Genomic DNA, 13,231 nt, shown 5'->3' on the forward strand with positions numbered 1-13,231 from the left:
ATTTTTGGGACAGAGAGAGACAGAGCATGAACGGGGGAGGGGCAGAAAGAGAGGGAGACACAGAATCGGAAACAGGCTCCAGGCTCCGAGCCATCAGCCCAGAGCCTGACGCGGGGCTCGAACTCACGGACCGCGAGATCGTGACCTGGCTGAAGTCGGACGCTTAACCAACTGCGCCACCCAGGCGCCCCTAGATATCTTTGTTAATAGTTTGGGGTTTGTTTTTTTTTTTCCTTTTTAGCCAAACTGTGTGGTTTTTTTTGTTTTTAAGTTTATTTATTTTGAGGGGAGGGGGAAGAGCACAAGCAGGGGAGGGGCAGAGAGAGACAGAATCCTAAGCAGGCTCTGTGCTGAGCATTGAGCCCCCAACCAAGGGCTCTACCCCACAAACTGTGAGATCGTGACCTGAGTGGAAATCTAGAGGACGCTCAACCAGCTGAGCCACCCAGACCCCCCAGATACAAACGTGTTTTCTGTGCATGCGTGCGCAAAAATAAAAGGCTTGAAAAAGATATGTCACTGTTCATGTTTTGGTGTAAGAGAACGGAGGGGCAAGAAAAGTAGCACTTTCTCTTTTTTTTTGCTAATTGTTTTAAATGAGTTTTACTACTTTTTAAAATGAATTTTCTTTTTTAGTTGTTACCTACAGTCATAGTAACAATAGTACATCATTGTGCCAGTATAGACAGAACACTGACCTTTCCAGATTTCTGCTGATCTTATTTCCTAGGAGAGATGAAATGCATTGATCGTTGGGAATCAAGCTGTAACAGTTAAGAAATTCTGTGACTAGAGACATTCTGTTTTTCTAATTTTTTTTTAATGTTTATTTATTTTTGAAGGAGAGAGAGACAGAGTGTGAGTGGGGGTGGGGGCAGAGAGAGAGGGAGACACGGAATCTGAAGCAGGCTCCAGGCTCTGAGCTATCAAGCACAGAGCCCGATGCGGGACTCGAACCCACAAACCGCTAGATCATGACCTGAGCCAAAGTCAGACACTCAACTGCCTGAGCCCCATTGTAGGCGCCCCTACTTCGTATCTGTATTAAAGACCCTCATGCTTGTGGAGTGAATTTTAAACCCAATTGTAACTACTATTGTATTGTCTTAATATGTAAGTCGACTTACCTAACACCACCTAATAGAAAAAGGCAGGCAGTAGGCCCTCAGAAAATACTAGTTGGTTATCTAAGAGTTACATTAAAAACATTTAGGGCAGAAGATACAATAATGTGTTTTGGAACTAAGGACATATTGTCTCCATATTTAAAACAATTTCTAAGAGACGTTTGAATTTTTAATTTTTTCCATTTTAAAAGTGTTGGAATGTTCTGGGTCTGTTGGTGTATGTTTGTCTCTTTGAGGTATTCCAGGGGCAAGCAGTGGTATGACTAGTTCCTAGAAAGAAAACCAGTTTTGAAGTCTTCTATACTGACTAGCTGTGTATTCTCAACAGGCATTTACCTTGACTGCCCTGGGAAGAGGAGATAAAAATAGTAATTAATATTTCATAAGATCATTATGATTAAATGAGATAATCCATGCAAAGGGTTTATTAACACCTAGTGATTGCTTGATATGGTATTTGACCTATAATTTCCTAAATATCCTATATGTTTTATTTTTTTTTTTTAATTTCAGGATAAATGTAGACTACCATAGTGATTCATGGGACAAAAACCTTTGACCTACATGCAAATAAACTGAACTCTCTTTCACAGGGAAGTGTCTGTTTATGTCAGGCCTGAGTGAGGTCCAACTGAACCATATGGATGATCACACTTTACCAGGAAAGTATGGTATTGGATTTACCAATATGGTGGAAAGGACAACACCAGGCAGCAAAGATCTATCCAGGTAATTTATTTTTATAGGTTGGAACCTGACCATGCTGGTGTCTCATATACTCTAGGAACGCTCTATGTATCTAGTGCAAGCTGAGCTTAACAAGTATACGAATTGATGTTGTATTGAAAGCTCTCTGAATTCAGCATATTATAAATATTACCGTACTTATATTTTGACTACTTTTTAATTCAATTTTAGTAAAGAATTCCGTGAAGGAGGACGTATTCTAGTGCAGAAATTACAGAAATATCAGCCACGAATAGCAGTGTTTAATGGAAAATGTAAGATTTACTTTTAAATTTTGTCTTTTTTCTTTGCTAACATTATGGACAACGTAAATATGTTTGTATTTCATTTTAGGTATTTATGAAATTTTTAGTAAAGAAGTTTTTGGAGTTAAGGTTAAAAACTTAGAATTTGGACTTCAACCCCATAAGATCCCAGACACAGAAACTGTAAGTCCTTAAAATTATATTTGTATATCAGCTAAATATGAATTTTTTTCTAGCTAGTTTTCCTTTTGTATTTGTCCTATCCATGGTAACTTGTGCCACGAAAACAAAGCACTGGATTTTGTTGAGTAATAGTTTTCTATCAACTCAAACTAATAGCTGCAGATTAATTCAGATACTGCTATTAAAGAAAGAAACATTTGTCAGAGAAAATGTCTTATGTTATTTGGCTAAAATATTGAGAGGAACTGGCTAACATACTACATTCAAAATATATTTAATGGCATATTCTTACCAAATTTAAGTAGATTAGCCCTTACTCGGTATGAAACAAACATATAAATACAGACATGCTCCCAGTTAGTAGCACTGCTCAGTGCCCCCTGTTTGTATATCTTAGCCCAGTGTCGTTGTGGAGCCATCTAAATAGTGTGCAGCCCGGTTGCAGACAGACATCCAGACAACCTGCTTGGCCCTTGGTGTATTTACTGTCTTATACATAAAGGCATCACGAAGTAACAGTGGTTTTCAAACTCTGTTATTTCTGTATCGCTTCTGCAGACACTTACTTAGTTCAGATTTTGCTTCTTAAATCTAGTTTTAAGTTTTGTTTACAACTTAAAAAAAAATGTTTTTTAATGTTTCTTAATTTTTGAGAGAGAGAATGATCAGGGGAGGAGCAGAGAGATAGGGAGACAGAATCAGAAGCAGGCTCCAGGCTCTGAGCTGTCAGCACAGAGCCCAATGCGGGGCTCGAACTCACAAGCCGCAAGACCATGACCTGAGCTGAAGCCGGACGCCCAACCGACTGAGCCACCCAGGCTCCCCTTGTTTACAACTTTTTGAAAAACAACATACAAACACACATGTGTTATAGACAACATTTTATTTATTTTTGTTTTTTCTTTTTATTCTTTTATGTTTGTTTATTTTTGAGAGAGAGAGAGAGCCAGAGGGCAGCCGGGGGACGGGCAGAGAGAGAGGGAGACACAGAATCCAAAGCAGGCTCCAGGCTCTGAGCTGTCAGCACAGAGCCCAACGCGGGGCTGGAACCCACAAGCGGAGCCGAAGTCAGACGCTTAACCGACTAAAGCACCAGCCGCCCCTTTTTTTGTTTTTTGTTTTAATAAGTTTTTATTTATTTATTTTTGAGAGAGAGAGGGAACAAGTGGGGGAGGGGCAGAGGGGAAGGAAGATAGAGGATCTGAAGCGGCCTCCCTGCAGACAGCCGAGAACCTGATGCAGGGCTCGAACCCACAAACCGTGAGATCATGACCTGAGCCGAAGGCAGCTGCTCAACCAACTGAGCCACTCAGGCACCCTGACAACATTTGAAACGATGGAGGAGCCAGTGTGTCAACAGGTTTTTGTGGAGGCCTCAGAATAAAGTTTCTGCCACCTCCGTACTTTTGCACTTTTCCTTTTCAGATTTCTTCTGTCTTTAACTTGTTACAAATATGTCACTGACAGAGTAGGTGGTAGCCCTGGTCTTTGTTTAAACCAAGGCCTACGCTTACCTACTTTAGTAAAATTGTACAGGTGAGTTCATTGCTTCCTATAGATTACCTCATTATTGTCCCTTAAGAGCCAAATGAGGCTCAGGTACATCTCTTGGGTATTTGTGCCCGTAATAGGGTAGTACTAACTGAATTTGAATCCTATCATGATAGGTAATTTTAGCTCTGATATTGAGCTGAGAGTATTTTTACCTTTTAAAATATGTTCTTTATCATGAGATTTTAACAGTTGTTGATGTTAGTGACTCTTCTTTGAAACAAAAAAAGACTTTCAAATTTCTGGATCATTTTAATTGAAGAATATCTTAGGATTCGAAAAAGTGCTACTACACAACCTGGCAGCATTTGCACCTACATATGTTTGTGAGTCAGGAGTTTCTAAATGCCTTCTACGCAAAAGAAAATGAATAATTTGCTTTCTATAATGTTATGGAGGCCAATATAAAAAAAAGTGCAAGAAATTGCAACTGGAAATTCCATAAACTGACAGCCTCACTCTTTGATATACATGTGATATATATTGTTATATATTTAGTATTCTATGAAGAACAATTTGTCACCATTATCCAAAATCATAAATGCAAATGTCTTTCTGCTGGGCATTGCACTTCTAGGAATTTATCCAAGAGATACACTCACACATATTCAAAATGAAATATGTACAAGCTTTTTCACTACACCTTATAATAATAAAAGACTGGAAACAACCTAAATGCCCACAGCTGGGTCTTGGTTAAATAAGTATGCAAGTACTACACAGCTGCAAAAAAAGAAAGGCTAGGGGCACCTGGGTGGCTGAGTCAGTTGGGTGTCCAACTTCAGCTCAGGTCATGATCTCATAGTTTGTGAGTTTGAGCCCCGTGTCGGGCTCTGTGCTAACAGCTTGGAGTCTGGAGCCTGCTTTGGATTCTGTATCTCCCTCTCTGCCCCTCCCCCTGCTCATGCACTCGCTCGCTCGCTCGCTCGCTCTCTCTCAAAAATAAATAAAACATTAAAAAAAAAAAAACAAAGTCTTTTTACTCTGCTCTAGATATCTGATACAGAATTGTCTCTGAATACATTGTTGAGTAAAAAAGCAAGGTGTAGAACAGGGAATAGAGAACATGTTATCATTTGTGTGTTTTTTAAAAAGGGTGAGGGAGAGTACATATATTAGAGACGTTTGATTCTATATTCACAGAATACCTCTGGAACCAGCAACTTTGATTGCCTCTGGGAAGAGAACTGGGTGGACAGAGACAGAATTGGGGGGGAATACTTTTCCATTGTATACTTCTTTTGTGCCTTTAGAATTGTGAACCATATGTTCACTGTTAAAAAGACAAGACTGTTAATTGGTAAATGAACATGGGGGGAAAGCCTCATTATTTTGATTTCTTGACTTTGCAATAAGTAAATTTTACAAATTTTAACTCAAGAGACAAAACTACTGTTACTGATTTTATATATATTAATATGTGATAGGCATCATAATTAATCCCCCCAAAGATAAATTTTTAAATCTCAATGTGAGTGGACTCAATAGATTTGTAACATTTATGTACCTGTAAAATTTTACGATTTTAGCTCTGCTATGTTATGCCATCATCCAGTGCGAGATGTGCTCAGTTTCCTCGAGCCCAGGACAAAGTTCATTACTACATTAAGCTGAAAGACTTACGAGATCAGTTGAAAGGCATCGAACGAAATACAGACGTTCAAGAGGTGCAATATACATTTGATCTACAGCTGGCCCAAGGTATGTTTCCATTTTCGCCCTGTTTTTGGGTGTCATGGATATATACACTACTGAATGCACGCACATTGTGAGTTTAAAAGCAAGAGAAAGAACAGTTACATCGTCAGCCAGAGTGTTCTGACAACGGATGTTAGTCACTGTTAAAATCTCCTTTTACCAAAGTTACCCATCTGTCGTGGGTGCTCCTACAGATGTCGAAGATAGAAGAAGCAACATAGCCTACCGGAAATTAAATCTGATAGGCTTTTACAGTTCCGATGAGTTAATTTAATAAATGTTATAAAGAGTTTAAAAGATGGCAACAAAAGATAGATCTCAGCACACTTGAACATTCACGAAAAAGATTTGTTCATGAGGATTTCTGAATGAAGCTGTTTTCAGAAACGTTGTACAAAAACAGCTGTAAATCCCTTTTATCCTCTCCACAGAGGATGCAAAGAAGATGGCTGTTAAGGAAGAAAAATACGATCCAGGTTATGAAGCAGCGTATGGCGGTGCTTATACTGAAAATTCGTGCAATAGTGACCCTTGCAGCTTCTCTTCCAATGGGCTAAGTATGTTCCTCCGTACGTGTCTGTCTTTCTCTCTTCCTCTCTTTCTTTCTTGCTCACGCGCACTAGCAAGGGAGGAGCAGAAGGAGAAGGAGAACGAATCTCAAGCAGGTTCTATACCCAGTGCAGAGCCTACAGCAGGATTCGATCTCACGACCCTGGGATCCTGACCTGAGCTGAAATCAAGAGTCGAATGCTCAACCGACTGAGCCACCCAGGAACCCCTGTTTGTTTCTTTCAAACACTTGGTTTTGTCAGGACTGGGGAAATGCACTTTAGTTTTTAAAAGAGAATGAATTATTGAAGTGTGGGAATGGTACTATGAAAATCTTTTTAGTGACAGTGAAATGTGATGGTTATCTGAGGTTTCACCACGTAGGTGTTAGCAGCTCATTTTCATTAAGTCATTACGTCATTCTAATCACATTCCCTCCCTGAATGACCATTAAGGGTTTCTTAGTCCTGTATCTGCCAAGAGAACAGAAATTTATTATTGTATTCAAGAAGCTTGCTGTTTTAACGGCAGTCCTCCTCCGCTGGACTGCTAACATCTCTTGATGAATCGTGTAAAGGTTTTTAGATAGAATGAACTAACCTTCTTCTCCCCACCCTGGCAGCTGACAGTGGAGAATCAACTTTCAATGACATTCCAAATGGGCAGTGGATGACCCAGTCGTTTACAGACCAGATTCCTTCCTTTAATAATCACTGCGGGACTCAAGAACAGGAAGAAGGAAACCATGCTTAAGACTGGTGTTTCTCAGCTCTACCTAAATGCTGCAGTTTTAATGCAGTAGTCAAGAAGGGGCTAACTGAAGCATTTTATTAGTATTTTATTCTGGTGATATAATCATATTATGGTTGTGTGGTAGAATCAACTGTATGAACCTGAGTAAGCTTGGAAGAAAAAAGCACGGTTTTTTGTGTATGAGTTTTTGTATTTGAATTAGCCACCATTCCAGCTTTTTATAAAGTATATTTCATTATGAAGAAATTGATTTTCTTTTGGGAGTCACTTTTAATCTGTAATTTTAAAATGTAACTGTCTGCATATTTATACTTGATTATGAACTGTGCATAAACCCAGATATACCATTATTCCTTTTATGCCTAAGAAGGGCATGCTAATAATAATTAGCACCGGTCAAGAGGCAGATGTGTTGAATTCTATATGTGAAGCTAACCCCCAGGGGAGTCCCATGTGGTGCTGTCTAGTGGTGTTTGACAGGCTCCCTGAGGCATACTCACCCTCATACCCCTTGGCCTCACCAGCAGGGAGGGTTTGGGAGAGTTGCTCAGCCGTAGAAATGTCAAGTGTGGCCTAACCCAGCCTTCTCTGACAGGGCGCTGAGCCCTGCCTTTGGCCTCCTCACCCCTGCGTGTTAATCCTCTAGTATAGGCAGAAACTGCCCTGCTGGAATGGTAAATTCCAGAGAATGCAGTAGACCTTTTAAAGTTTGTTATTTCTTCTGTGTTTTACTTGAGAGACAGACATTTGATAGGGAAGGAACTGAATTTTTCTTACGGTATCTAGCACCTCCTTGGCTTTAAGGGCGTAACATGGAAAGTGGTGAGAAATGAACTCAGGCTGAGCAACAAGAAGCTGGGGTGTTTGATAATCTTATTTAAACTGGTGCTTTATGTACGTGAGATGTATTAAAATAACAGAATTTTTCTTGCTATGTGAATCTAATAAGCTGTCACTTAAAAAATTTTCTCTGCGTCATTGCTGTCTGTTACTGTGGACTTAAGTGAGCCTCGTGGCAGGGTTAGTTTGAAGTAACGTACTTGTGTGATTTTCTAATGCCTTTTCCATGGTGCTACAGATAGTCCAGACTACTAGGCCTGGTGGATAGTAAAGCTGGGTATTCAGAAATGCCATTTGCAATTAACTCCTGGTCACTTCTGAATATCCTGATTTCGTACATACCCAGGGAGCATGCTGTTTTTCAATATGAAAATATTTATGAGGTGTTTTTTTTTCCTAAGAGATTATATGACTTGTTCTTCTCTATATGATAAGAGAAACAAATTCTTGTGAATCTTAACATACTTTTTAGCTGTGGCTATGATGGATTTTATATTTCTTTTAGTCTAGGTCAAGCTGTGTAAAAGTCATTCATGTTATTTAACTCATGTACTGTACTGCTGTTTACATGGATGTTTCATGCGGGTGCTTTGAAGTGCCTTGCATCAGGGATTAGGAACAATTGAATTATTTTTTCATGGGACTATGTAAAGCATGGAAGTAGGAATTGCTTTGGTATATAATGATTGTAGCTTTACAATAGATTTTTTTTTTTAATCTGACTGGAGAAAATACCCTTAAAATTATAATGGACCCTCGTTAGAGAATGGGTTTGAGGATTTTCCAAGCATACAACAATGGTGTTTTTCATTACATTTGACAGATGAGTAGTAAACGTTGATATATCCCCTATGTGACAATATGAGACTTTTTCATTAAATAATATTGGAAAGGTTTTTAAATTCATTTGGAAGTCTGATGGTTTTTACAATAAAAATACCAAGAATGATCATCCTAAGTTGCAGGTTTTTCTGCGGCAGAAGTGACTGGTATTCTTTCCCCCTTTAGGCCTCAGATCCGTCTACCTTGTGTTATGTTTAAGGTATTGAATAATATATGTACTGCAAATCATTTAAAAATCTGCATATCTTTTATTTTTACATACATTCATGTTTTAAATGTAGTTTGTTGTTTTACAAAAGACAAGACTGGCAACCTGTGAAAAAATACCTATGTGTGAAAAACACATTGAGAAATTTTAAAAACTTGTGGGTACAGGTTGTCATTGAGAGTTAAGCAAATTGACTGCTGAAACCTAGGTGGGTTTATTTCCTTCCAACAATATATCTCACTCACATCATCTTGATTTCCATAATTACCACTTACATTTAAGGAATCAGTACCTACATAATCCAGGGTACTATTTGCCCACGGTAGTCTTTGTGTTTTACATTGTGGATCATTTGTACCAAAGGTACTGTTCATAAAGAACAATGATATAGTAGGGCTATAAATGGACAATTCCACATTTTTATACAGGGAATATATAAAATGTCGTTACATCAGCTGCTGTGGTGATTGAGTTTAAATATCCCTGCGGGGTCAGGAACAAACCAGCTTTCCCATAAGTCGTTGTGAACACTAGGGAAGTCCCAGGGTTTATGTCTTCCATTCCAGTGGAGTAATTTTGCTTCCTGCAGAAAATGCTCCGAATATCTGGTATCTGGATTCCAGCCTTCATTGTATTCAGAAGAAAATAATAGGCTTGTTAGAAAGTAAACTTTCTATATTGAATGAGTACAAGTTCATTATTTTAAAAATTAAGCAAATCAAAGAGTATACATGGAAGAATTTACCACCTCCCCTAAATCTCCAAAATAACCACTGTTAGAGTTTCTCATGAAATCCTCCTACAAATATTCTACCTGTATGCCAGTGTGTGTGTGTGTGTGTGTGTGTGTGTGTAATATAGCACACGTGGAGTTACTGAATTGTTTTTAAATGTTCATTTTTGAGAGAGAGAGAGGGAGGGAGACAGAATCCAAAGCAGGCTCCGTGCTGTCAGCACAGAACTTAATGCGGAACTCGAACCCACGGACTGTGAGAGCATGACCTGAGCCAAAATCGAGAGTCAGATGTTTAACCGACTGAGCCACGCGGTCGCCCCAAAGTTACTGAATTATTTTTAATGGCTACATGGAATGCATATATAATCATTTATTTAGTGAGTTCCTTATTAAGGACATTTAGGTTGTTTCTGTCCCCTCACTAACATAAGCAGTGGCACAGTGAACAGGCTCCTGTGCAGGTTTGTGTGTGTCTACAGATGCATTTGTGGGGTAAAGTCTTGTAGATGGACTTGCTAGACTGAAGGGCGCATATGCCTTTACATTCTGATAAGAGGTTGCCAGATTGTTCCCAAAAGAACTTGGATCAGTTTCCCTCCCACATAGAGTTTATAGGAGTTCTTGTTTCTCTGCATTTTCCCTCCTTAGTGTGTACGACATCTTCCTGTAACAGTCGTGTTTTTACCTTATGAAGCGTGACAATAATCACTTTTTAACACAAAACTATCTCCATTTGAATATTATTCCACTCATAAGGAGTCACCTAGGGTGTGTTTATCCCAAAATTGCCAGAGTATTTTTAGAACCTCTCTTCCAGAAGTACTTTAAGATCTTGAGAACGTGATTTTTTTTAATATCCTCTATGATGTTAAATTTTCTTCCTATGAAAGGAATTTGACATGTTTTAAAAAATCCATTAAGGAAAGAGAAGGTGGTGAATAGCTGGAGTTGTGTTATTCTAGCTTAACATACGATACAAGAAAAAGAAAAATAAAAATCCGTCTTCCGTTCTTCATAAACGTAGCTGTGAAGGCAGTTACAGAAGAGAAGCTGGGTGTTTCAGGCTATGGTTATGTAACTGGAATAATTACCAACTTCCAGAGAATCTATACAAAGGAAATGTTCATTTGGGAAGAAGCACCTTAATTTTTTTTTTTTTAATGTTTATTTTTGAGAGAAAAAAACACAAGTGGGGGCGGGACAGAGAGAAGGAGACACTGAATCTGAAGCAGGATCCAGGCTCCGAGCTGTCAGCGCAGAGTCCAACACGGGGCTCGAACTCACAAACTGGGAGATCATGACCTGAGCCAAAGTCGGACGCTTAACCAACCGAGCCACCCAGGCGCCTCTATTTTTTTTAATGTTTATTTGTTGTAAGAGAGAACACAAGCAGGGGAGGGGCAGAGAGAGAGGGAGAGGGGGAATCTCAAGCAGACTCTGCTTTCAGCACGGAGCCCCACACAAGGGCTCAATCCCGTGAACCATGAGATCATGACCTGAGGTGATAAGCTGGATGCTTAACTGACTGAGCCGCCCAGGCACCCCGGGAGGAAGCAACTTAGAGTCTCCACTGAGTGAGACATCATCTCTCTGCTCCATGATTGGAGGATTCTATATGGGCTTGCAGTTTGCTTTAGCTAAATACGTTTCATAAATTTTTTATGTCTTAAGCCTACCAGCTTAGACCCAGACTTAATACCCATTAGTGTTACATTACTTCCTGCTTCCAAAACACTCTAAAGCCAAATCATTTTTCAAATGATTTCTGTGTAGATTTACTTTGCAGACTTCCCGGATTCCAAAACCTTCCGCACAGATGTAGTCTCTGTTCTACAAAGAGAAATGACTTCTTTCTCTTGGGAAGATTCTGCCCCTCCCTACTTACCAGCTAGATATTTCATGAAATGTGATTGAGTCTCTGTTCCAAGATCATAGAATGCTCTAACCTTATCCATTTAAGCTCCGCATAGCTGTTCCTACACATTTTTTGTAGACCTGCAACTTTGATAAGCTTTTCTGCACATTGATTACATGGAAATGTTGATATTTGACCTAATAGGGAACCTAACATTATAAATCAAATCAGATGGGACACTAGAATCCTTAACTTGCCTGTGTTGCTCCTGTGTGCATACAGAAAATCGAGGAGGATTCTGGTAGTAAGGCAGAAGCAAATCTACACAGAATCCTTAAAAGGAGACCGGAGCCCAGCTTCAATGGCTTTATGTGTCCTTTCTTTTAAAAGGGAGAGTAAGGGACATATATACCACCTTGCAGATTGTTCTGAGAATTAGAAATAATATTCACCTTTATCACCAGAACCTAGCCCATTTCTTGACAATGTAGAAGGTACTTAGTAAATACACATCCATAATCTATTGTCTCCAATTCTAAAATAATCTTCAAATGTCTGAAAACAAAAGGATTTTTAACTTTTTTGATAGCAAAACCTAGATCCCACTCAGGGTATTGCATAACATAAATATATGCATTACATTTTTGAAATTCAAAACCTTTCCAATTTCTAAACAGGTCTGGCCCAGTGCTTTTGGCTAAGGGATTGTGGCCGTGTGTTTGAATGTATGTGACTGTCTTCTGGGCCAAGCTGTGTTCTAAGCAAATTTACACGTATTTAGGTAATTTATTCCTTACAGAAACTTTATAAGGTTCTATTAGCTTCAGTTTACAAATGCAGAAACTAAGGCATAGAAGGGTTGAACAATTTGCCCAACATGGGTAATAGCAGAACTGGAATTCCAGTCCATACCCAAGAGTCTGCATGCTTGTGGTGAAGAGTGAATGCAAGACATGGTACACAATCAGGAAGCAACTTCTTTTTAAAAGATAAGCCTCCGGGGCGCCTGGGTGGCTCAGTCGGTTAAGCGGCCGACTTCGGCTTGGGTCATGATCTCACGGTCCGTGAGTTCGAGCCCCGCGTCGGGCTCTGTGCTGACGGCTCAGAGCCTGGAGCCTGTTTCGGATTCTGTGTCTCCCTCTCTCTGACCCTCCCCCGTTCATGCTCTGTCTCTCTCTGTCTCAAAAATAAATAAACGTTAAAAAATAAATAAATAAATAAATAAATTTTAAAAGATAAGCCTCCACCTATCTAAACTCCTCACAAAACACGGCGTTAATTTGTTCGGTTTTGCCCACTGCAGGCTACTGCAAGAGGCAATAAAGGCGAAGTGGAAAAGTTTTGACAGTAAAGGCTTGTTGTAAGAGTAGCTAATGTTTATCGAGCACCTACCATATGCTAAGCGTGAGTCTAATTCTTTTCTAGAAACACATTCCTAGAAACACACCTCTCAGGAAGGCCAGTTTTGTCAGCTGCATTTGTAGACTGAGCAGCGGAGGTTAAATAATGTGTCCAAGATCACCTCCAACATCACCCGGAGGACTGCATTTCAGGAAGCTGGTGTTATATGTAGCACACTCTCCTCGCCTTGTGCTCACAGGTCTAGAACATGCACATTTGTGTTGTCTTCCTAAAATACTTACCCAGGTGCCGTATGTGCCACAGGGGGTTGATGGTGGAGTATTTCCCATGAAACACGATCAGCATCGGGGAGGTGGCCACCCCTCCTCCCAGGGAGCTGCTGTAGAGATTTTCCCTAAGAAATGGAACAGAAACGCACCATTTGGCCTGGAGCCCCACAGACTCCTATAAAGTAGAATCTACTAATTTTGAAAGATGTGAGACCATCTCTCGCTGTATAATAAGACTATGGTTTTTCACTTGCCCCCAGCTTTT

At 39.7% G+C, this 13,231-nt stretch overlaps 2 protein-coding genes across 2 annotated transcripts in view; one reads left to right on the top strand and one right to left on the bottom strand.

The window, feature by feature from the left end:
- Positions 1-8,643, top strand: part of TDG (thymine DNA glycosylase) — a 21,719-nt gene extending 13,076 nt beyond the window's left edge. Inside the window, exons 5-10 of the mRNA XM_049626199.1 lie at positions 1,721-1,856; positions 2,046-2,128; positions 2,208-2,302; positions 5,383-5,554; positions 5,983-6,108; positions 6,723-8,643. Coding sequence (XP_049482156.1) covers positions 1,721-1,856; positions 2,046-2,128; positions 2,208-2,302; positions 5,383-5,554; positions 5,983-6,108; positions 6,723-6,853 — 743 coding nt within the window. The 3' untranslated portion in view covers positions 6,854-8,643. The remainder of the gene's footprint in view (positions 1-1,720; positions 1,857-2,045; positions 2,129-2,207; positions 2,303-5,382; positions 5,555-5,982; positions 6,109-6,722) is intronic.
- Positions 8,644-8,762: 119 nt separating this feature from the next.
- Positions 8,763-13,231, bottom strand: part of GLT8D2 (glycosyltransferase 8 domain containing 2) — a 45,257-nt gene continuing 40,788 nt past the window's right edge. Inside the window, exons 9-10 of the mRNA XM_049626200.1 lie at positions 12,979-13,091; positions 8,763-9,368 (exon numbers count right to left, since the gene is read on the bottom strand). Of these exons, the coding sequence (XP_049482157.1) occupies positions 9,196-9,368; positions 12,979-13,091 (286 nt within the window). The 3' untranslated portion in view covers positions 8,763-9,195. The remainder of the gene's footprint in view (positions 9,369-12,978; positions 13,092-13,231) is intronic.

The sequence above is a fragment of the Panthera uncia genome, chromosome B4, assembly GCF_023721935.1.
Source record: "Panthera uncia isolate 11264 chromosome B4, Puncia_PCG_1.0, whole genome shotgun sequence".
NCBI classification, from domain to species: domain Eukaryota; kingdom Metazoa; phylum Chordata; class Mammalia; order Carnivora; family Felidae; genus Panthera; species Panthera uncia.